Below are 22,591 nucleotides of genomic sequence, written 5' to 3'. Positions count from 1 at the left end.
TGAACCCTTCACTTACCGTCTTCTCCAGAAATAATAGAAGACTACAACAGCTAGGACAGTTATGAAGAAACCGACTGCAAAGGAGAAAAATATATATTAATATAACCAATAGTTGAGACATACAATAATAAATTAAGGATAAAATGCTTACTTCCAACTGCTATGTTTACTCCTCTGTTAGGATTGGCTGAAAATGTATCTACAAAGGGAAATTAAAAATGATTTTTTTAAGATCTAACAATTTTGCACATTATTTTAAATCACTTTATTAACACATTTTTTCAAGACCATCTTAGTGTACATAATCATTCATTAGGATGAAAATCCTTATAAGAAATAAGCCCAAGCTCCATTATATGGTGAACAAATGGGAGGCAGGGGGATTGGGGGGTTATGGGGTTCAGGGGTAGTTTGGGGGGATTATTAGGTAGTCAATAAAAAAATCATTATACACTATATTGGGATTAACAATGAAGTTTTGTTTAATATTTTAATGTTTTATCCCTTTTATGGGCTGTGCAATGCTTTGTTCACAGTACCCCATTGACTATGAAGCCTATCCAACAGAAGTCCATTTTCCTTCCAAAGATGTGAATGTTATCCTGACTGGCATCTTTAAAAGTGACCCTGTATTACTTACTGAACATGGGAATGTAAATGTTAGTAAGAAAATTAATAAATAAATCATGTTCACTGCGGTGGGTTGGCACCCTGCCCAGGATTGGTTCCCTGCCTTGTGCCCTGTGTTGGCTGGGATTGGCACCAGCAGACCCCCGTGACCCTGTATTCGGATTCAGCGGGTTAGAAAATGGATGGATGGATGGATCATGTTCATATTTTAACAGGAGTAAGCTAAAACCTACATAAGACATTAAAATATCTCAAAATGCTCCACCTTGAAAAATGGAAAACATATTTTTAAATACGTTAATAAGGTAAGAAATTCTGCATGCTAGTATTTTATCTAATTTTTTAACATCTTTTTCTTGTGAATTTGTCAACATAGTTGACCTAAGCTTTCCACTCCCAGCAACATTTTCCTTTTCTCTCTGGAGAACTTTCAGGTCAATTAACAGATATAATTTTTTCAGAGCATTGTGTGTCCTGATGTGATGATGGTGTCCTGAAAGTATCCTATCAACTCTGCAATTAACACAGTTAAACATTCAAATTTTAGATTAGTAGATGTCATAGACTCCGTAAAATCAACATAAGTGGAAATGGAGTTGCATTCAGATAAGGCCAGTCTTGAACACTGAAAGTAAAAATGTTAGATATAAATAGAGAATGAAAGATTCTGATGTCGCAATCACATTAAGGCAGTGCCTATTCTTAAGTATTAACGTTAGCAGCAGATATATTTTAGCATATCTGAGTAAAAAAAATCTTTTAGAAACTTTGATATTGTTAAGAGTTGTTCAGTTAGCTGAGTTGCAAAGACAGACCTAACCTGCTATCAAGAAAACAGAAACATGTAGACAAAGCAAGTCTTCTTAGATACATCTTACAAACTGTGGAAGAAATCAACATATTAATTAACAAAATAAACTTTTCCTCTACAAGGACAAATTTGATAAAAACCTCTTTGATTCAGTAATCAGGCAGGAGGGAGCTTGTCTGTTGTGTCTTTAATTTACTCATCAGGAAATGCTAAAAAAAGGAACATTCATCACAGCAGTCTGTTACAGAATGATCAAAGAAATAAGGGCAGAGGTCTATTTTATAAACAACTCAATTTACACAACAGTGCTGATTAATGCATACATTTACTCTGATTGGTCCATTGGCATACACCCAGATAACTTATCTAAATAAAAGTCTATTCTATTGCACTCTAGTTCTTCTCATATCTCTTACTGTAGGGTCAGCTATTACCCTTGAAATCTCTGTGTATGTGACAAATGTCCAGTCTTACTGTTTACAGGACATCTGCTGATCTCCTAATAATTTTTTAGCCCATTTTGTGTGTTACATTAACCATTCTCCCAGTACACTGTTGATTTTTAGTTACTTAACCATTTAATTAGTTCTCTTCGTGACATTTCTAAAAGAAATGTTTATACAATTCAATATGCACCTCAACTCAAAAATACTTAACTATTGTTACCTCCAAATTATTCTATCACAGTACTTTCCAGCACTTTCTTTAAGAGTGATAATATTGTTAACTCATTTTCTAGGAACCAAATAGGGAGAAAGAAAGACAAAATGATTCAAGTTCTTGGATCAGAAGCCCAAGTAATTAAGTCTCTTTAAGTTATGTTTGTACTGCTCACATAAATGCATGTGCTTTCATGAACTATATTATTGCTAATCTTTTGTTGACTTGAGCTACTCCCTGGAGTAAACATTCAGCAGTGCTGTGATTTAGTAAACCTAGAAGAAAATGAACGCAAACGCCTTTCATAAACCATTTTTCCTACAGGAGCCACATCACATGTTTGCATTGTGACAAAAATACACCTGTGTGCCTGCATGTTTTTGCTCCTGTCAGTTTCACAATCCGTGAGTCATTAGGCACTTTTCCACCACAGAACTTTTTTCAAGAACCAGGTACTTTTTTGAAAATCAGGAACTTTGCAGCATTCACATGGCACAAAACTCAGGCCATTTGTAGTTCCTGGTAGGAAGTTCTTGACACTTTTTTAGCTTCTTCTCCAGGGTATGTACTTTCCTTCAACCAAGGACCATCATGGATGGAGCTTGGGGATGAATTGCGCTGATTGGTTGACCACAGGCACTGGCGCCATCTTACAAATCTGTTAGTAGTTTGGACTTTAAATAGAGTTATCGGTGCACCTCACCACTCTTTATAACTGCCTTCCTAGTGCACTGCGTTAAATAAGTGTGTGTGTGTTATTCTGTCCCCGTGAACTCCTAAGTGCACCTAACTCTGAACCACATTACTCTTCTTTACATATCACATATTTTGCATAAAGGTTACAGTTCTTGTTGGGCAGTGGGAATTGAACTCAACACATGAAAGTGGCCCAGGACCTACATTTTATAGGAACTCACTGGTTCCTGAAAACAAAGTTCTGCCAGTAGGAAAACACCTAATGTTATCTACAGAGGTGTGAAAAACTATTTGCCCCCTTCCTGATTTCTTATTCTTTTGCATGTTTGTCACACAAAATGTTTCTGATCATCAAACACATTTAACCATTAATCAAATATAACACAAGTAAACACAAAATGCAGTTTTTAAATGATGGTTTTTATTGTTTAGGGAGAAAAAAAATCCAAACCTACATGGCCCTGTGTGAAAAAGTAATTGCCCCCTGAACCTAATAACGGGTTGGGCCACCCTTAGCAGCAATAACTGCAATCAAGCGTTTGCGATAACTTGCAATGAGTCTTTTACAGCGCTCTGGAGGAATTTTGGCCCACTCATCTTTGCAGAATTGTTGTAATTCAGCTTTATTTGAGGGTTTTCTAGCATGAACCGCCTTTTTAAGGTCATGCCATAGCATCTCAATTGGATTCAGGTCAGGACTTTGACTAGGCCACTCCAAAGTCTTCATTTTGTTTTTCTTCAGCCATTCAGAGGTGGATTTGCTGGTGTGTTTTGGGTCATTGTCCTGTTGCAGCACCCAAGATCGCTTCAGCTTGAGTTGACGAACAGATGGCCGGACATTCTCCTTCAGGATTTTTTGGTAGACCGTAGAATTCATGGTTCCATCTATCACAGCAAGCCCTCCAGGTCCTGAAGCAGCAAAACAACCCCAGACCATCACACTACCACCACCATATTTTACTGTTGGTATGATGTTCTTTTTCTGAAATGCTGTGTTCCTTTTACGCCAGATGTAACGGGACATTTGCCTTCCAAAAAGTTCAACTTTTGTCTTATCAGTCCACAAGGTATTTTCCCAAAAGTCTTGGCAATCATTGAGATGTTTCTTAGCAAAATTGAGACAAGCCCTAATGTTCTTTTTGCTTAACAGTGGTTTGCGTCTTGGAAATCTGCCATGCAGGCCGTTTTTGCCCAGTCTCTTTCTTATGGTGGAGTCGTGAACACTGACCTTAATTGAGGCAAGTGAGACCTGCAGTTCTTTAGACATGTCCTGGGGTCTTTTGTGACCTCTCGGATGAGTCGTCTCTGTGCTCTTGGGGTAATTTTGGTCGACCGGCCACTCCTGGGAAGGTTCACCACTGTTCCATGTTTTTGCCATTTGTGGATAATGGCTTTCACTGTGGTTCGCTGGAGTCCCAAAGCTTTAGAAATGGCTTTATAACCTTTACCAGACTGATAGATCTCAATTACTTCTGTTCTCATTTGTTCCTGAATTTCTTTGGATCTTGGCATGATGTCTAGCTTTTGAGGTGCTTTTGGTCTACTTCTCTGTGTCAGGCAGCTCCTATTTAAGTGATTTCTTGATTGAAACAGGTGTGGCAGTAATCAGGCCTGGGGGTGGCTACGGAAATTGAACTCAGGTGTGATACACCACAGTTAGGTTATTTTTAACAAGGGGCAATTACTTTTCACACAGGGCCAAGTAGGTTTGGATTTTTTCTCCTAAATAATAAAAACCATCATTTAAAAACTGCATTTTGTGTTTACTTGTGTTATATTTGACTAATGGTTAAATGTGTTTGATGATCAGAAACATTTTGTGTGACAAACATGCAAAAGAATAAGAAATCAGGAAGGGGCCAAATAGTTTTTCACACCACTGTATACTTGACCTTATTGTTTAATTAGCTGTTTGTTTCCTTCTCTTATTTTCATTAAAAAACACAGAACTGTCATATTTAACTTTATGACAAATTTAGAAAGGTTTGTATTTTTGACATCAATTTAAATGCTTAATTTTCTTTTGTTGTTTTCCTATTAGTTTACCACCTCTTGCTCTTGACCTTGCTGCCTTAATTGTATCCTAATATAATGAAAATTAACAAAGAAAAGAATATATAAACTTGAACATCACCTAAGTGATGTTAGGTGCTAGTGCTGAATGGCTGCAGTTACTTCAGTGTTAGACCCACTAGTGAGGCCATTAGTACATAATGGCTTAAACAACCTGAGCACCAGGAAAAGCTGAATACAATCATAATGATGATTTAAAGCCAAAATAAAAATACTACATTATCCCAGTTTAATGCATGTTAAATATAAATTAAAAGTTGGTAAATACAGTTTTATCATTTTTGGACTGACATTTGTAAGTGCCATGGAGGAAGGACAGGCAAGAAATCATCCTCCATCCTGGCCAGGAGGCCATAATGGTAGGAGGTGGGAGTGGACACTTCACCTGGCCACAAAGCCTGACAATCTTTATCCCACCTGGAACATAAGAATAATGGATGGACTAGGTTAATGTGGATGCCTGGAGTAGCTCATTCCCCCACATGGCGCGTGGCAGCATTCCTCTGGACTGAATGCAGTTAAGACACCTACAGGGTGGCATGGGAGTGGAACTCAAGAAATGAGGCCCTGTTGGAGTCCCTGGGTGCCATCACAGGGCGCTGCCAGGGGAGGACTGCCCTGGTTGATCTGGAAGTGCTTCAGACAACCTATGACTACTGGGTTCATTTTAAAAGAAGAAGCCCACAGACTCACCTTGAGGAGTCAGAGTCGGGAGGCAGCAGGTGACATTCAATTGGAGGAACGAATGAGAGAAGAAACTGATTGGTGGTCATATTCTTGTGCTGATTTTTGGATGACATTTCTGTGGTTTGGGGCTCAGTGGCTCCCCCTTGTAGTTACACATTATAGCAAAGTAACTGGGAGATATCAGCTTGCTTATTTAAGGCTGAAGTTCAATTAAAAGCAGAAATGTTTGGAACAAAAACCTGCAGCCACAGGGGGCCCTCAGGAGAACCACTGCTGTACAGGGTTGGTTCCTGATGTTTGCAGAACTGACTCTGTTACCCTGAAATGTACAAGATGACTTTAAAAATGTACCAGTGGATGGATGTAAAGTGTCATTATTGTACTCAAAATGCTACTATAATGTATATAACATTATTGAACAGAGACCATTAGGGTCCAGAAAAGAATTCTAAAAACAGAATTCCACAAACTCTTAACAATTTTTATTAACTGTTTTCATAAGAGGGTTGCTTTCCCATGGGGAAAAATCCTGCTATGTTCATTTATGTCATATTCTGTTCTTTGCTCTTTTGCAGTCTTTGATAAAATTATAAACCACTATTATTAAAGCAATGAAATATCTTTCAAATGCTAAACTTCTCAACTGAGACATGTTAAACATACTTATACCTGTTACATATACAAAATCTATTATATTAACATTCAAAGTTCAACTATGTTTTGAACAACTGCAAAATGTTATTCAGTGAAAAACACAGCTTAGGAGAATGTTTAAAAACAAACAGCTGTAATTTTAGGAATCAGTAGTACATTTCTGAGAACAAATAGTATTTTAATAATCAAGTAAAATGGAGTGGATACAAAAACTATTGATCTATTAAAATAAGAACATAAATACCAAACCTATGTTGGATCAAGTGTGATAGAAGGACCGGGGAGACAACCGGTCAGGGCTACTTGCTCTCCGGACATATTAGGTGGCAGCATCCTGCTACCAGTATGGACACCTAGAAGACATGCCGGAAACTGTAACCCCATGGGGCCGCTTTGTTGGGTTCCGGAGTTGCCGCCAGAGGATGCTGTGGGGATTTGTGATCCCTAATTTTGGGGACTTCCACTCAACCCATAAGTACTTCTATCTGACTATGACCTAGCACCGGAAGTACTCCAGTGTCTAAGATAAAGGAAGCTGCTTAACCTCATCCAGGTGAGTCGGAGTCAGGAGAGGAGCTGGACAACAATTACCTGGGAGAAGTGGAGGAATAAGACAGAGACAGTAAGAGAGAAAGGAGAAGAGAACATTTGTGTTTACACAACATATAACAAGCTTTTTGTAGGGTATTTTGAAAATAAACTTTTTTTTTTATTGTACCAGGACTTGTGTCATTTTGGTTGTGTTTAGGGTGCTGCAACGGCCCCTACTGACCACACTTATTATAAATATGATGGTGTAGCCCACAGCACCAATGGCACTGCCACAAAAACAAGTCTAGATAGTGTGCAAATATGCACTCCTTTTATTAGTACTCCAAAGATAGTGAGGGAGGGAGGGAAAGGAAGAGATTATTGGGGAAGAACAAACTGCGGGTATAAAAAAGTAAAACTGCAAAGTTTAACATTTTTAATCTGAAAATCTAAATATATGATGATTAAATGTGGACAACATGTTATTGCTTAGATAACTGGGAGGAGCTGGATGCTGAGGAAGAGGAAACTGTTGATTCTATTTTGTTTTTTTCTTTGTTTAGTATGAATACAGCAAAGTTATAAACAAAATGTATGTTTAAAACATAACTCAACTGTTAGTGTGTATTGTGGTTTAAAGAAAACTTATAACGAAAATGAAGAAGATGTAACATAGGGCTACTCCTAACTGTTTTGCAGCATAAAACTGGTAACTGTTCTATTTGTTTATTCGTAAATACTTCACATTTGCTAAACTTGTACTATTTTATATCTATATTATTTTGCATAGTTTTATATCTATTTAACTATTGAAGTTTGTAAATGTTTTGTTCAAGAAATTGTATTTGTATAGTGGTTTGCACAATGTCAGGTTAATGGTGGGTTGAAATTGTGTTGTCTTGAGTTGTTCATATCTTATACAGGGCGAGCCAAAAAGAAGTACCACATTTCAAACATTTATTCTACAAAAACGCTACAAGATAATATAAATTCCATTATTATACAAGAAAAGGTATACAAAATTGATGTTCTTCACTGTGTTTAAAAAATGATGTCTTCAAGGTGGTGGCCATCATTAGTGAGACACTCTTCGAAATGATTTCTGAACACTTGCAGGACTCATTCGGCCATTTAAAGGGTAATAGCAGCAATTTTGTGGCAAATATTGTCCTTTAGATCTTCAAGGTTTTGAGGTTGGTGTATACTGTATATACCTTCAACTTGAGATAACCCCACAAAAAGAAATCGTTTGTAGCGAGATCAGGTGAACGTGAAGGCCACCCAACATCGCCATGCAGGGAAGTCAGCTTCCCAGGAAACATCTCCCACAAAACTTGCATGGATCTCTGCGCTGTATGAGCTGTTGTGCCACTCTGTTGAAACCAGGCATCCATGACATCCATTTCTTCCAGTTGTGGCTGCAAAAAGTTCTCTAGCATTTCAATGTATCGTTATGAATTGACAGTGACTGTTGCCCCCCCCCCAAGAAAGTAAGGACCTACAATGCCAAATTCTAAAACGGCGCACCAAACTGTAACATGCTCACTGTGCTAGGGTCTCTGATGTTTACAAGGGTTGGTTTCATCCCAATAGTGTAAGTTTTGCTTATTTACACAACCGTTTAAATGGAAATGTGCCTCATTGCTGCACATGTTGATGGCATCTTGATGAACGGTTTGCAGAATGTTCGTGCACAACTCTCCACAGTTCTCCCAGTCTCTCTCAGTGAGTTCCTGCGCTACCATCATTTTGTATGGATGGAGATTAAGGTCCGCATGCAAAATCCTCTCCAAAGACATGTTGGAAATGCCTAGGCAGAAGCATGTTTGTGTGCTGAACATCTAGGAGACTGAAAAATTTATGCCGTTACAGCTTGGATGTTTTCAGGCATTCGTAAAGTCCGAGGACAGCCTAGAGATTTTCTGTTCAATGTTTTATTTTTAAATTAGCCACCCACTGAAGAATTGTTTTCCAATTTGGGATGTCACCGTTAGGAGGAATGTCGAAGTGTTTTCAGAAAGCGCATTGCGTAGTTATGATGGATTCATTGTTTTTGAAGAACACTTCGACAGCGAAAGCATGGTGCGCACCAGACCAAGGCATGTTGCCGACACAAAACTACAACGGATTGCCCATCAAAGAACCCCCACCACAACCCACTCGGCTGCCTTTACCTCGCACAATGACCTTGAGAAATGTGGTACTTCATTTTGGCTCACCCTGTATTTCATGTTTGCACCTAACCAAAATTAATTATGGTATATTTCACATGCTAGCAATAAAGTGATTCTGAAAATCCTGTATTTGCCCTTGGTTTTTTTTGACTATGTAATTTATGTGGAAACTATATGATTTCTCTTGTAGCGCACTGCACAAACCAGGTTTTATTCTAAAGTGCACTGTATGTGACTAATAATGTGTTCCGTCATACTACTTTATTATGATGTATGCCTGTTAGTTATATGAGTACCTTTGCTCTGTTTATAATGTAACAAAGAACTCTGTTGCCAACCATGTTATTGAGAGATGATACTGTAATACTATCTCTCTTTTTAAATGTTATGATACCTATGACATAAAATATTCTCTCTGTGATTCTTTTTTTATATGAAAACGTACAGAACTCTATGGGACATCCATACAGATCTATCCAGTAACAGCCCAGTAGCCTGATTTTTTTTTTTTACTTTCTGGTTGTCAGTTTTCTCCTTTCTAAATAATGCTATGTTAAGCTGAGACTGCTGTGTGCACTCACACACACACAAAATTCTGGAAAATACACAGTAACTTGAGTTTGTGTGCACATGATCATGCCGGGTTGTCAACCTAATATTCTCCACCTGTGCTAACATTCATCCTGGAATCCAACTATTGCATTGTTAAGGGGTGTGTGTATCATCATGTACTGTATGTGCAAGAGATTAATGCTGGAACAAGGGTTTTGTAAATATGCACTTCATGTATTATTTGCAGAATCAATCATTAATACATTTCTCATTTGTTAAAAAACACATATACTTAATACTGCAAAAACTTTAATGACCACCAAGACAACTGAAGTGAGTCCCACACAGACAATGAGATTATACCCTAAAACTGGCTGAATTTATTTCAGCAATCAAACAGGGCAGAGTCAAGTACCCCTGCAGGTCTCTTCCCGTTGATGAAAGCCACAGGGGAATGCCTCCAAAATTACAAACCTGGCCAGAAAATAATACTGGGCTGGCCTATATACTCTGTATTCCTTTTTAAGGACCTGCACCCTTAGCAAAACTGGTATTCACCACTCTCACCTTCTTCCTCCTCTGCACCATTAGCATTCTGAGGCAGTTATGGATCATCCATAAACGAGTCAGCCCTTTGAACACTTAAGACACCGTACATGCCTGAAGGGCCCTTTTTTAAAAATGAACACACTGAAATTAAATCACTTCTGAATGGACTCTTTCTGTGATTTTTAACTCTCTTTTTTTGAGATCTCAATTTTAATTATTACCTCATTTTAAAGTTTGGCTGCATCTCTTCTCAACGTGCTTTCCAGCAATACCCTCACAACTGCTGAAGAACCCTTGACATAAAGAATACAATTAACATATTTCACTTCATTAAACACCTTTCCAATTAAACACCACCCCAGTATTTTAGTGATCATAATTTTAATTTAACTTGGCACAGGGGAGCTTGGATTAACAGAGCTACCTCAGGACAGTGTTTGAAACTTGGCCCAGTCAATGTCTGTGTGAAGTTTGCATTTACTTCCTAATATGGATTATAACAATAGCGCCTTTTTGCGCCCGACCCGACACAGACTCACACGGAGGCATGAATAAAAAAATAACACAAAAGTTTATTTTTCTTCACCTGTGGGGCACGTCTTCGCCATGAACCCCACAGGCACAACACAGTCCCAAATAAAGCACAAAAGTAACACAAACACGCCCTTCTGGCACCACCACTCCTCCCTTGAAGCTTCATCCTCTCCTCCCGACTCTGGCCCCTGAGTGGTGGTGGCTGGCCCCTTTTATAGCCCACCCGGAAGTGTTCCAGGTTCCTGGTACACCTGGTTCCAATTGCACCTCTGGGTGGGGCTGAAGATTTGTCCAGCTGGGCTCCAGAATTCATATAGCAACCCCTGGCGGCCACCCCAGCTCCCAACCGGGCTGTGGAGGACTCCATCTCCCATGGAGCCCTGTGGGATGTTGAGGCACCACCGTCGGCCAGGGAGGTTGCCACCAAACGTCCCGGGGGAGGTATTGAGCTGCCCGTGGTTGCTCCCCCGGAACATATGTTGAAGGGGCGTCCCGGCCGTCCGCCACAGGTTACATTGACAGATCTCTTAGTACTCTGATTTTCCTCCCACTTCCTAAAAACATGTAAGTTAGGTTAGTTGGTAGCTTAGTATGAATGATAGTGGATGTTTTATGTTTTAAAATGCCCTTTGATGGATTAGCACACTGAACAAAGTTAGTTCCTACATAGCACCCAATACTGCAGGGAGAGTCCCCAGCCTTCTCTAGATGTATGCTTGGGTTAAGCATGTTTGATGAATTGAGGGTTACATTCTAATTTAAATATTTCTATGTTTACAATATACAGTAGGTGAGTTACATATCATGCTGAGGGCCAAACGCAAAGCAGGTGGTGGAATTGAACTTGTAAAACTATTAATTAGTGCATTTAACACATACATGCATTTTACAAATTTGTATTAAGAACATGATTTTCTTTTTTATTTGTGATAATATGGAAACTCAATTTTAGTATTCTATTAATTCAAACAGATGTTTTATTATAGGAGCACAGTGCTGTTTTGTAAAACATGAAGTGTGTCTTTTCAAAAAAAAAAAAAAAGAAGATTTATAACTTATCAAAAGTCTGTAATGTCTATGTCTTGTCATTTCAGTCCTTATTTACAGCATAATCATTAGTTTGAATAATCCATACAAAATTACCTTATAATTGTTTAGCATGAAGATAATTAAAAAACTGACCTTGACTTGTATTTGTTGATTCTGATGATGACATATAGGAAGATGTAATTTTTGATAAGTGTGTTTCTTTCTCTGTTATGGACTGATCTGTATTTCTGAAAGTTGATGTCTCGATGTGAGCTTGAGTTGAATTTGACTTTTCTTTCTCTTCAGTTATAGCCTTTGCTGTTGAAGCGTCAAATGTGGTTGCTTCTTGGACAGGATCTGTTACCGTAGCTCTAAATGTTTGTGAGTACTCCTTATCTTCAGAACAAAAAAAAGAATTATAGTTTATATCTGGAAATTGACCAATGAGATTTGCTCTTAGTGCAGTAGCTGTATTACCACAATTAATAGTTGTTTCTGGGACAGTTTATATTTAAATGAATGACTTTAATCATTGTATTCATTATGCCACAGCTCAGTGCTCAAATAAGACTTGCAAGCATGGCTTGTTTACTTTCTCTATCAATAATAATGAAGAACAAATAAATTGTCATCAACAACCAGCTCTCTCAAATAGTTTATTTTTTTATGCCAATTATTGTTTATAATGAACCTTTACTAGTTTTACCCACTTTTATGGTAAGGTTTTAAATTCAGTATTTATTTTAAAAGAAAAATTGAAATTATTCCAGCAGCAAATACAATCACCCTATAAAAATGAATTGCTCTAATTAAGATGTAAATCAAACCTTTTCCGTTTTTATGAATGTGCTTAATTTAATTACATGATGGATCCTAATTTGCCATCTTCAACTTTCTAGCAGTGATACACTTATTAATCTGACAGCAACCATAAGCCTTTGGTCTCTGAAAACTGGCACCTTCATAATGTTCAGAATTGCTGAAAATTTTAAAAGTACAAAGAGTAGGAAATATTATTTGTCAATAATAAAGTTATTGAGAAAACATATTTAACTTGTTTATGAAGCTTAAAGCTATACATGTCATGACAGTGTTTATTAAAGAAACAACATGGCTGCAGCAACACACATATCTGCAGTAAACGTGAAGGTGCCTTTAGTTTTAATATTGTGCTGTGCACCAAAGTGACATTATTGTTATGCTTGTAATTTTACGAATTAATACATTTTTCTATGGGAGATGACAATTTTATGCTGCAGTTTTGAAACATGTACAATTCAATGTCACTTTTCTTGTCCAATTGTATTTTGATTGGGGACGTGTTATTTTATTTTAACTTTGTGTTTTGAAAATACTGAGATGCCATCTTGTTTAGTGGGTGACACTACTTCAGGTGTTCACTGCCATAATGCTACAAGTTGCTGTTAAAGGAAGCATTTCAAGCTCCACATATCCCACTCTGTCCAAGATTATGGACTCAAGCTTTCACGAGCACTTCTCTGTGGCTAGGTTTTCAAAGGTCTTGATGCTGGTTTGTGTACTTGACTTTTGCGCACAATCAGTAGATTCCTGGTTTAGACTTATACTAGCCCCCTGTTAAAGATTACATCTCCTAGCCCTTTATTCTCTTTTGTCCTTGTGGCCTGACAATTACACCATGGCAGAACAACAATGGCTTATTGATTTATCTTACAGTCACCTAATGGCACAGTAAATTCAAACATGTTTTTCACAATGCTAGCTAAAATTATATATTCCTTTTCCATTATTGGTATGCTTTCACTGTAAGCACTCTTAGATATCTGTAAAATAGAGACAATATAAACACTTACTGCCTGCTTTGATAGCCTACAATATACTTTGAGTGTTGCATGTATATTTCTTAAGGCAGCCTAGTGTTTTCTCATTAATGTATATTATTCAGTGATTACCTATTATTTTTGGCAGCCTGATTTTATTCTGCTTGGACCTTATTATGGTCTGTTTTTTTATTTATATTTTGAGAGGACTTTACTTTTTCCTTTGTTTATGCTGAACTATTTACTGGAATATTTAAGATGGCAGCGGAAGCAAAGTTTTACATTCATTTTAAGTATAACGTATTATCCCAAGAGTGGATGCACAATCAAATGGAGATACATTTTCAGATAACTTTTGTTTAACTGCTACAACCATCTTACAAACAAGGGGCTTGACACTTTTGCCAAACATTCATCTTATTATCAGAATTACAAAATTAGAATATGTCCTTTTACAATTAATTTTTTTTAAGTTTAAATAAATAGGAAAAGTTTCTTTATTTTTAATGAAGCTAATGTATCTATACAGTACCTAAAAATAGTCCCTGTTCTATTGACTTTAACTTGAAAGACATAACCTGGGAAAAAAGTGTCATTACAAAGTTGTCACTATATTCTAGAGCAATCAGCCTGGAATATGTCTCTTTAAGTATTAGTTTAGTAACATTTCACTACAATAGTTAACAGAATACCAAGACATACTCAATGGTGTTTCAGCCTGTGGCTCCATAGGTGAAGTAAATTTGGGAGTATTTGCTGTTGCTGTCCTTTCATTCTTTGTCCAATCTGTTGTTGTAACTGTGTCAGTAGTAGGATTAGGTGTTTTGTGCTTAGTTGCCTCCAATGATGGTGTAGTTGGGGAGGTACTTGCCCTCCATGTACTATGTTCAGTGAACACAGTCATTTCAGTGCTTGTTTCTCTTTCTTTCGCCTTTGATGTTGTGTTAGCCACAGACCCTATTTATCCAGTCACAAATAAAAACAAAACAAAGTTTATAAAAAAAGCATAAATGCTGAATATAAAAGCAAAATTGTACAAAGTGTTTACAATGACCAATGTTACTTTCTTTACAGCTCACAAAAAAACTACAAGTGTATTATTTCTTCATTACATACAATATTTTAAAACGTTTCTGTTTCTTATCTCACTTTATAAGATATACAGAATACATAAAGAAAATAACAAAAACAAATAAAAGAGGGTTACAAATTCTAATGAAAGCAGGTGCTTCTATGCAGGTGTTATCATTGAGACAGTTAAGCAATTAAAATTCATCAAGCAAAATAAAAATGCTGGGCAGAACAGGCTACTCAGAATGCTGGCTACCATGAGTTGAATGGAGCATTCTTGAGAGCTGATTGTTAGAGCTCATTTCAGGAGCTTCAGTGATGAAGCCTTAAGGTTTGCAGATTTTTCCTATTCAGTCTCTTAGGTGGTGCTAGCATTACAGTTAGGGAAAATTATATGATCATCTAGGAGCAATCAAAACATTAACACCTTGTCTAAGATATCCGTCAAAATTTCAATTTAATTTGGAAGCTGGCAATTTCATTAAAAATAACCCACTGAGAACTCTACAGAAAAGGAGATAATTGTTGTGCTGTAGTGCATACAAATACACATAATCCTTGCCTCAGTTTACATACATCACAACTAGTACTGTAATTGTTGTCCAGCTTATCTTCATGTTAATTTTCAAGAACTGTATTTCCTTTGCTGAGCTCAGACATGTATTTCTTATATGGTTTCAATATAAATATGCTCCTGCCTTATGTAAATTACAAATGTTATTGGTGACCAATGTTTTCTTATCGGGGAATATGTAGATTCATTTTGTAGGCATGCAGTATTCACACATTTCTATTTATGAATCTGTTTATGACTGTTGCATACACATTTAGATCTGATGTCCCTATTTACAGAATCAAAACAATTCTTTTGTTTTTTTCCCAAAACAAAACACTTTTCTTACTGGCTCCTGTGTCTGGCCCCTTACCAAGATTATATATATATAAGGGATCTGATTTATAGCAGATTGTGCTCACTTCACTTCTGGCTAGAAACCTGGTTTGCAAATAAAAGTATAACCTTTGTGAACAACTAGGATACCTTTTTGGAAAAGCCTGGATTTTTTCAAGAGAAATGATATTCATCCTAACTAGTGGGGATCTTTTGTTTTATTCCAAACTATGGCTAACTGATCATAGTACCATCCAGGCCACAGTCTTGTGATCTTAAATCACAGGCTGTTGTTTATCCTACCTGTTACTATCCTGTAGCTGTTACCCATAATCTCTGTTGTGGGGCATCTTATAAATTTAGTCTTGATGGAAACCTTAAATTACTTGATAGCCAAAAAATAATTTGATCAAGAGATAAAATCAGATCCTCCACCAGGATAACCTATAATATCAACTTAATTCAAATTAAAACAAAAAATGCATCACCAGTTCAGAAACAACTACGGAGTTTTAAATGCTGCTTGTTAAAACATTCCCTCTATTGGAAGTAAAGCTGCTTTGGTAAATGATATTAAGTACAAAATCTGATCTGTGTCTTCTCACTGAAACCTGGCTTAATAAATCTGACACTTCTAGCTGAGCCATCACCAGATGCATAAATATTACTTTATAAATCTAGAGATCCTCGTTGAGGAGGTGGGCTTGGAATAATTAATTGAGACAAAATGTAGTTTAATACTAAAAATGTAGACGACCGCCTACGTGGCACTCATTTTAAATATTAAAACAGATTCAATTGTAGTGCTAGTCTACAGACCCCCAGAGCAATATTTGTTGTTCATGACTGAATTTGAAAACTTTTTATCTGATTTGGCTATAAATTATAATTGTGCAGTGTTGATGGGGGATTTTAATACACATTGTTGTGAAAACTAATACTTTCAGCAAATATTTTACTTATTTGTTAAATTCAGTAGGATTTTGTCAAATTGTCAGTGGTCCAACTCATACTCATAACCACACAATAGATTTAATTATAACTCAAAGAGTTGAAATTAAAAATTAAATATTACTTCATTAAACTAAGTAATTTTGGCCACTACTTAATCACGTTTGATTTGGTTCTGCCCTTACCAATACATTCACAGATTAAAACAAAGATTTGTAAATTGTAATCTTGCTTCAAAAATTATAGATATTTTAAGTAAGTCAAGTGTAACTGTGCAAAACAATTTAGATCAGCTAACATCAAATTATAATATGACTTTGAGAGAAGCTTTGGACACAGTGGTCCCTGTTAAAACAAAAGTAATTAGAGCAAATAAAAATTCACGTTGGTTTAATGAGATCACTTGAGCCCTTAAACTAGAGTGTCCAAACTGGAGCTTAGATGGAGAACAACAAAGCTGCAGGTCTTTCGAATTGCAAGGATAGAGAATGATAAAAAATATAATTAAGCTCTTTTTACAGCTCACTCAACCTGCTATTCTAAAATAATAGATAACATAAATAACAATCCTTGTGTACTATTTAGAACAGTAGCTAATTTAACAAATGGGAATTCACAACTACAGTACAAAATACTAACAGACATTAGCAGTACTGACTTTAAGAACTTCTTCTTTAATGAGAAAATTGAAAATATTAGATCCCAGATCTCAGCATCACAGTGCAAACCTAATACTAGCTTGGCAAACCCTGTCTCTCCTTGCATTCAGCAATTTAGAAACTTTAATCCTGTAACAGAACAGAAAGTTTTAGCTTTAATTTCTAAAGTGAATCCCACTAATCATTCCCCACACCCAGTAACAACAAAACCAGTAAAACGCACAATGGATTTTCTTGCAGCACCTATTCTTAGCAATATCAATAGCTCATTATTGCATGGCACAGTACCTGACTCACTAGAAGTGTCAGTCATTAAACCATTACTTAAAAAGTCAGACGTAAACCCACATATACTTAACAATTATAGACCCATTTCAAATGTACCCTTCCTCTCTAAAATACTTGAAAAAGCGGTGGCCAATCAGCTTCAGTCACACCTTATATAACACAATTTATTTGAGAAATTCCAGTCTGGCTTCCTCAATGGTTATAGTACAGAAACGGCACTAACACATTTTGTAAACGACATTCTGAAATCTTCTGATGAAGGAAATTCCACTATGATTATATTGTTAGATTTAAGTGCAGCGTTTGATACTGTTGACCAATTTATTTTACTACTCAGGCTGGAAACTGATATTGGGCTTGTTTTAGTTCTTATTTATCAAATTGTTCTATATACAGCCTCCAGTTAATCCAAAATGCGGCTGCAAGAATTATTACAAGAACAAGAAAATATGAACACATAACTCCAGTTCTTAAATCTTTACACTGGCTCCCAGTTAAGTTTAGGGCAGATTTCAAAATCCTCCTTTTAACGTATAAAGCATTAAATGGCCAAGGTCCAGCTTACTTGTCTGAAATAATCATGACTTACAAACCGTAGCACACATTAAGATCTCAAGATGCTGGTCTGCTTATGATTCCAAGTATTAATAAAATAACAGTGGGAGGTCGAGCTTTTAGTTACAGGGCCCCTAAACTGTGGAATGGTCTTCCTGCTTCCATAAGAGATGCCCCTTCAGTCTCAGCCTTTAAATCCCGGCTGAAGACTCACTACTTCAGTTTAGCATATCGTGACTAGAGCTGCTGATTAACTGTACATACTGCATCTCTGTTGTTAGTCATTAGCACTATAACATAAGTAACATGATAATTATATTTGAATACTAACCCTCACCTATTCTGTTTCTTTTCTCGGTACCCAAATGTGGCAATTGGTGCCACGGCCCACCTGCCAAGTTGTTTACCTGCCTATGGTAAAGTCATCCCTGATGGAGGATCACAGGAATCATGGGAAAGAGGGGTCCTTTCATCGGAGCAACGTTTCAGCCGTGGCATGGCCAAATGGGGAGGCAGCTAGAATGATGAGGTCTCCAGGACTCTAAAAATATCCAAACCTAATTATGTCATATCATCTACTGTTAAACCGTACTTCTAAAATTTGTATTATTATGCTGTATTAAGGAATTGTTCTGTTCTGTGTATTGTATTGTATTGACCCCCTACTTTTGACACTCACTGCACGCCCAACCTACCTGGAAAGGGGTCTCTCTTTGAACTGCCTTTCCTGAGGTTTCTTCCATTTTTCCCTACAAGGTTTTTATTGGGAGTTTTTCCTTGTCTTCTCAGAGAGTCAAGGCTGGGGGGCTGTCAAAAGGCAGGGCCTGTTAAAGCCCATTGCGGCACTTCCTGTGTGATTTTGGGCTATACAAAAATAAACTGTATTGTACTGTATTGTATTGTATTCCAATATGTACAGAAACATGCTGACAGTACTCCATCATTATAAACAGAAGTGAGATATGGTGTCCTACAATGCTCAGTACTGGGGCCTTTACTGTTTTCACTTGACATGCTTCTACTGGGACCTATCATTAGAAAACATAAAGATAATTTTCACTCATACGCAGACAACACCCAGTTTTACCTCCCTTTTTGGCCAAATGACGTTTCTTCAATAGAGTCCTTCATTAGGTGTGTTAGTGAGTTAAAGGAGTGGATGGATGAGAACTACTTATCTTTGAACACAAACAAAACGGAGATGTTAATCATTAGAGGGAATGATGCTGATAGCAACAATATTTTGTCAGTATTTAACTCAGTTGGAATCACTATTAGTTTTACTGAATCAGCCCGCAATCTAGGCATTAATAATAACAATAATAATAATAATAACACATTTTATTTATAAAGCACGTTTCTCATGCTCAAGGCACTTATTTAAACAGCAGGGTATATGTAACATTAAGTTATTATCATGTAGCGGTGCAACAGATAAAAGCTTCTCTGCCTTGAGGTGCATCCTACGTTGATTCCATATTCTGAGTGATTGATGGATAATTGATATATTGATGATAATTAGTATTTACAGGGGCACACAGCAGGGCATCCATCCATCCATTATCCAACCCGCTGTATCCTAACTACAGAGTCAATGGGGTCTGCTGGAGCCAATCCCAGCCAACACAGGGCGCAAGGCGGGAAACAAAACCTGGGCAGGGCGCAAGCCCACCACAGCAGCAGGGCTTAATAATAAAAAATAAAAATTCATTACATTTATATAGTGCTTTTCTCACTCAAAATTTTTATTCTTTTGCAGAAAAGGCTTGTGTATATTCAATTGGTGTCAATTTCCAGGAATTTTTATAGTTTGAATATTTGCAGCCCAGTAATAAAATTGAAAGTTTCGTAGTGCCATGCCAACTTCTGTTTCAGTCTTTTTAGAGTCGCCCTTTTGAATGTGGAGACGTCTTGAATTCTAAATAAATGAAGTTAGAAATTTGTCTAATTTGTTAAAGAATGTTTTGTTAATATATATAGGGATGCTCTGAAATAGAAAAAAATCTTGACAATATTCATTTTCCCTGGTAATGTGAGATGGAATATATACTATCTGTTCACATCTTGTTTGATTTTTTCCAAGCTGACAGCAAAATTGTATTGTGTTGAAAATGTGAACTTAATGCAAGAGTTCGTGATATCGTACATTTTCTCAGCAAAAAGCAATATTGTAAATAAAAAGTAGAAACCACTCCAGAACACAAAATTGTGATCAATATTCTGACAACATTCCTCGAACAACCACCTGCTACATCATATACACAATACAGTATTGCTTTCTTCTGAAATGTTGACGCTGAATGTGCCAAACATATTGTGAAGGCAATGATACCACTTAAAATTGCAATAGATGGAATGTCTGAAAGAAAAGCTTCCATAACGTCAATTGTGGTACCTTTACATTCATAGCTCATTTGGAGCATTAGTTTTAACTTGCATAAACTCATGTGAGTGGATCATCACTACAAAGATCAATTCATATTCAGTCCCATTTCTTACAAAATAAAGATTGCTGATCTTTGCTGAAATTACAGTTGTGTTATTACTGTGTGAAGCATTAAACAAAAAATAACAAGTAGGTATTATATAAATATTAACAGTAAAAAATACATGTACTTATTTCTCTTTACTGTATAAAATATACTCTGAATTGCTACATGACTAGTAACATCCAGTCAACTGCCACTGGTATTAATTATAGCTTTTTAAAAGCAGGCCTAATATGTTGTCTCATACTTCCTTAAAAAATAATAAACATAATTATAAACAAAATTGTCAACAAATATTATTGTTTTCCATTATTCATACACATTTTACAGCCTCTAACTAGAGATCTGCATGGGACTTATGGGGACTGTATGGGGTTATCCTTGATTCCGATCTTTATTTTAATAAAAAGATTTCGTCCATTGTTAAGTGCTGTTTTTTTCAGCTTAGACTGCTTACTAGAGTCAAACCGTTTCTGAGGCTCTCTGATTTGAACAAGGTATGCCATGCTTTTCTTATATCGCACCTCGGTTATTGTAATTCACTTTATTCTGGAATCAGTAAATTTCATCTTTCTCGGCTACAGATGGATCAGAATGCTGCTGCTCATTTTCTTACTGGATCTCAGAAAGTTGTATCCATTACTCCAATTCTGTCCTCTCTTCATTGGCTCCCAGTTGAATTTAGGATTCATTTTAAAATTTTACTTTTGGTTTATAAGTCGCTAAATGGTGTTGCCCCATCCTATCTGGCCAAGTTGCTGGTTCCATATACACCAGTCCGCTCTTTACGTTCCTCTCAACAGCAATTGTTGGTTGTGCCAAAGTCTAAGATGAAGACAAGGGGTGAATGTGCTTTTGTAGTACTAGCACCAAAGTTATAGAATGCTCTGCCAATTGAAATTACGTTAGCTTCTTCAACTCAAATGTTTAAATCTAGACTTAAAACACACTTGTTTTCGATTGCTTTTAACTGTATATGAGAAACTCTGCAATCAATTTTATTAAAAATGTATTAATATTTTCATATCCATTGTTTTTCTGTAAATTGTTTATCTTCTAATCGGTCCTTTTAGTATTTATGTAATTTTTACACTTTGTTTACTGATTTATTATTGATATTTTTTGATTTTATTGCACAGCACATTGGTTTACACTTAATGGTGTTTTAAAATTGTGCTTTATAAATAAATTTTGATTTGATTTGATTTTTGACTGATCTTTTAAGTCTACTTCCACCAGATTTTTAAACTGTCTTGTCTCGCTATCACATGATCCCACAGTACCCTTGTAAGGAATAATGTATGTACTGTATTATATCTATAGCAAACCACAAATGAATGTGGATTAAATGTGGCTGGGAACAAATAAATGATTTGGTGAATGTAACCTTTCTAAACCAATCCAACACCTCACAAAGGCAGAGGTCAAAATATGGGCAGTGATTTAAACAGCAAAGCACAATGGTGCTCTTCTCAATATCAACCAATGGATGTGGTTGCAATGGATAAACTTTGGGAAAGCCTTCCCAAAACACACAGAATGCACTACATATGTTAATAATAAACACTGAAAGGGTAAACCCATTCTGTAAAAGCTGAATACTTTAGCATTCAAAGACATCACTGAATTAGTGGTAAAAGTGAATGATGCATTGCCACAAGCTGTAAGTGATCTCTGTCACACACAGTTATGATGATGCAGTCCGAGTAAATGTGAGGCTGAAAGAATTTCCAGCTATGTCAAAGAAAAAATGAACTGTAGAATGTGCAATCAGCATAAATGGTGTGTCATCACAAGCAGTTAAAGGAGAATTTGAAAAGTATCCTTTTAAACAAGGTAGTTCTGTATTTAATACATCCAAAACAGTAAATGTGCCTAATAATTCTGATACCAGTTGAACCATGGGCATTCCAATGTAAACAAATAACTAAAGCAAGTAAAGCTACTGTCTGATCGTAAAATGCCATACCAACGTAAACATGCAATACCAAAATATATACAGAACACAATCATGAATCAAATGTTATAAAAAAAAATGACCATACAATGCATTTTGTTTGCCAAGAAATTGTTGTTTCACTTCAGTTTTTGGTTGTGCTCCAAAAGATTACAGTGCTCAGACTAGGGGAAATTGTGATCAAGTTTTTGGAAAGAATTCCTGTGAGCTTAGTGGCCTTTGTAGTGGTGGCTTTTGGCTCTCTTCACTTACTAAGATTATAGACAATTGTCCTCAGCTGTGTATTCTTGTTCCAAGAGTCATGTCTGGCCCTGCGAGACTACTCCCATACAGGAGAAAGAGAAGCGAGGTAG

The 22,591-nt window shown here is 36.6% G+C and overlaps 1 protein-coding gene across 4 annotated transcripts in view; it reads right to left on the bottom strand.

The window, feature by feature from the left end:
• Nucleotides 1–22,591, bottom strand: part of il15ra (interleukin 15 receptor subunit alpha) — a 104,110-nt gene that overhangs the window by 6,068 nt on the left and 75,451 nt on the right. The window contains exons 4-7 of one of the 4 annotated variants that reach the window (XM_039761335.1): nt 14,082–14,336; nt 11,734–11,976; nt 152–199; nt 17–74 (exon numbers count right to left, since the gene is read on the bottom strand). In XM_039761335.1, the coding sequence (XP_039617269.1) occupies nt 17–74; nt 152–199; nt 11,734–11,976; nt 14,082–14,336 (604 nt within the window). Of the gene's footprint in view, nt 1–16; nt 75–151; nt 200–11,001; nt 11,106–11,733; nt 11,977–14,081; nt 14,337–22,591 lie in introns of those variants that run through there. The other 3 variants (XM_039761336.1, XM_039761338.1, XM_039761337.1) reach the window with 3 other exon arrangements.

This window comes from Polypterus senegalus, chromosome 8 (assembly GCF_016835505.1).
Source record: "Polypterus senegalus isolate Bchr_013 chromosome 8, ASM1683550v1, whole genome shotgun sequence".
Lineage (NCBI taxonomy): Eukaryota > Metazoa > Chordata > Cladistia > Polypteriformes > Polypteridae > Polypterus > Polypterus senegalus.
Note: the sequence above shows the minus strand (reverse complement) of the source record. Positions and strands in the feature narration are given on the sequence as shown.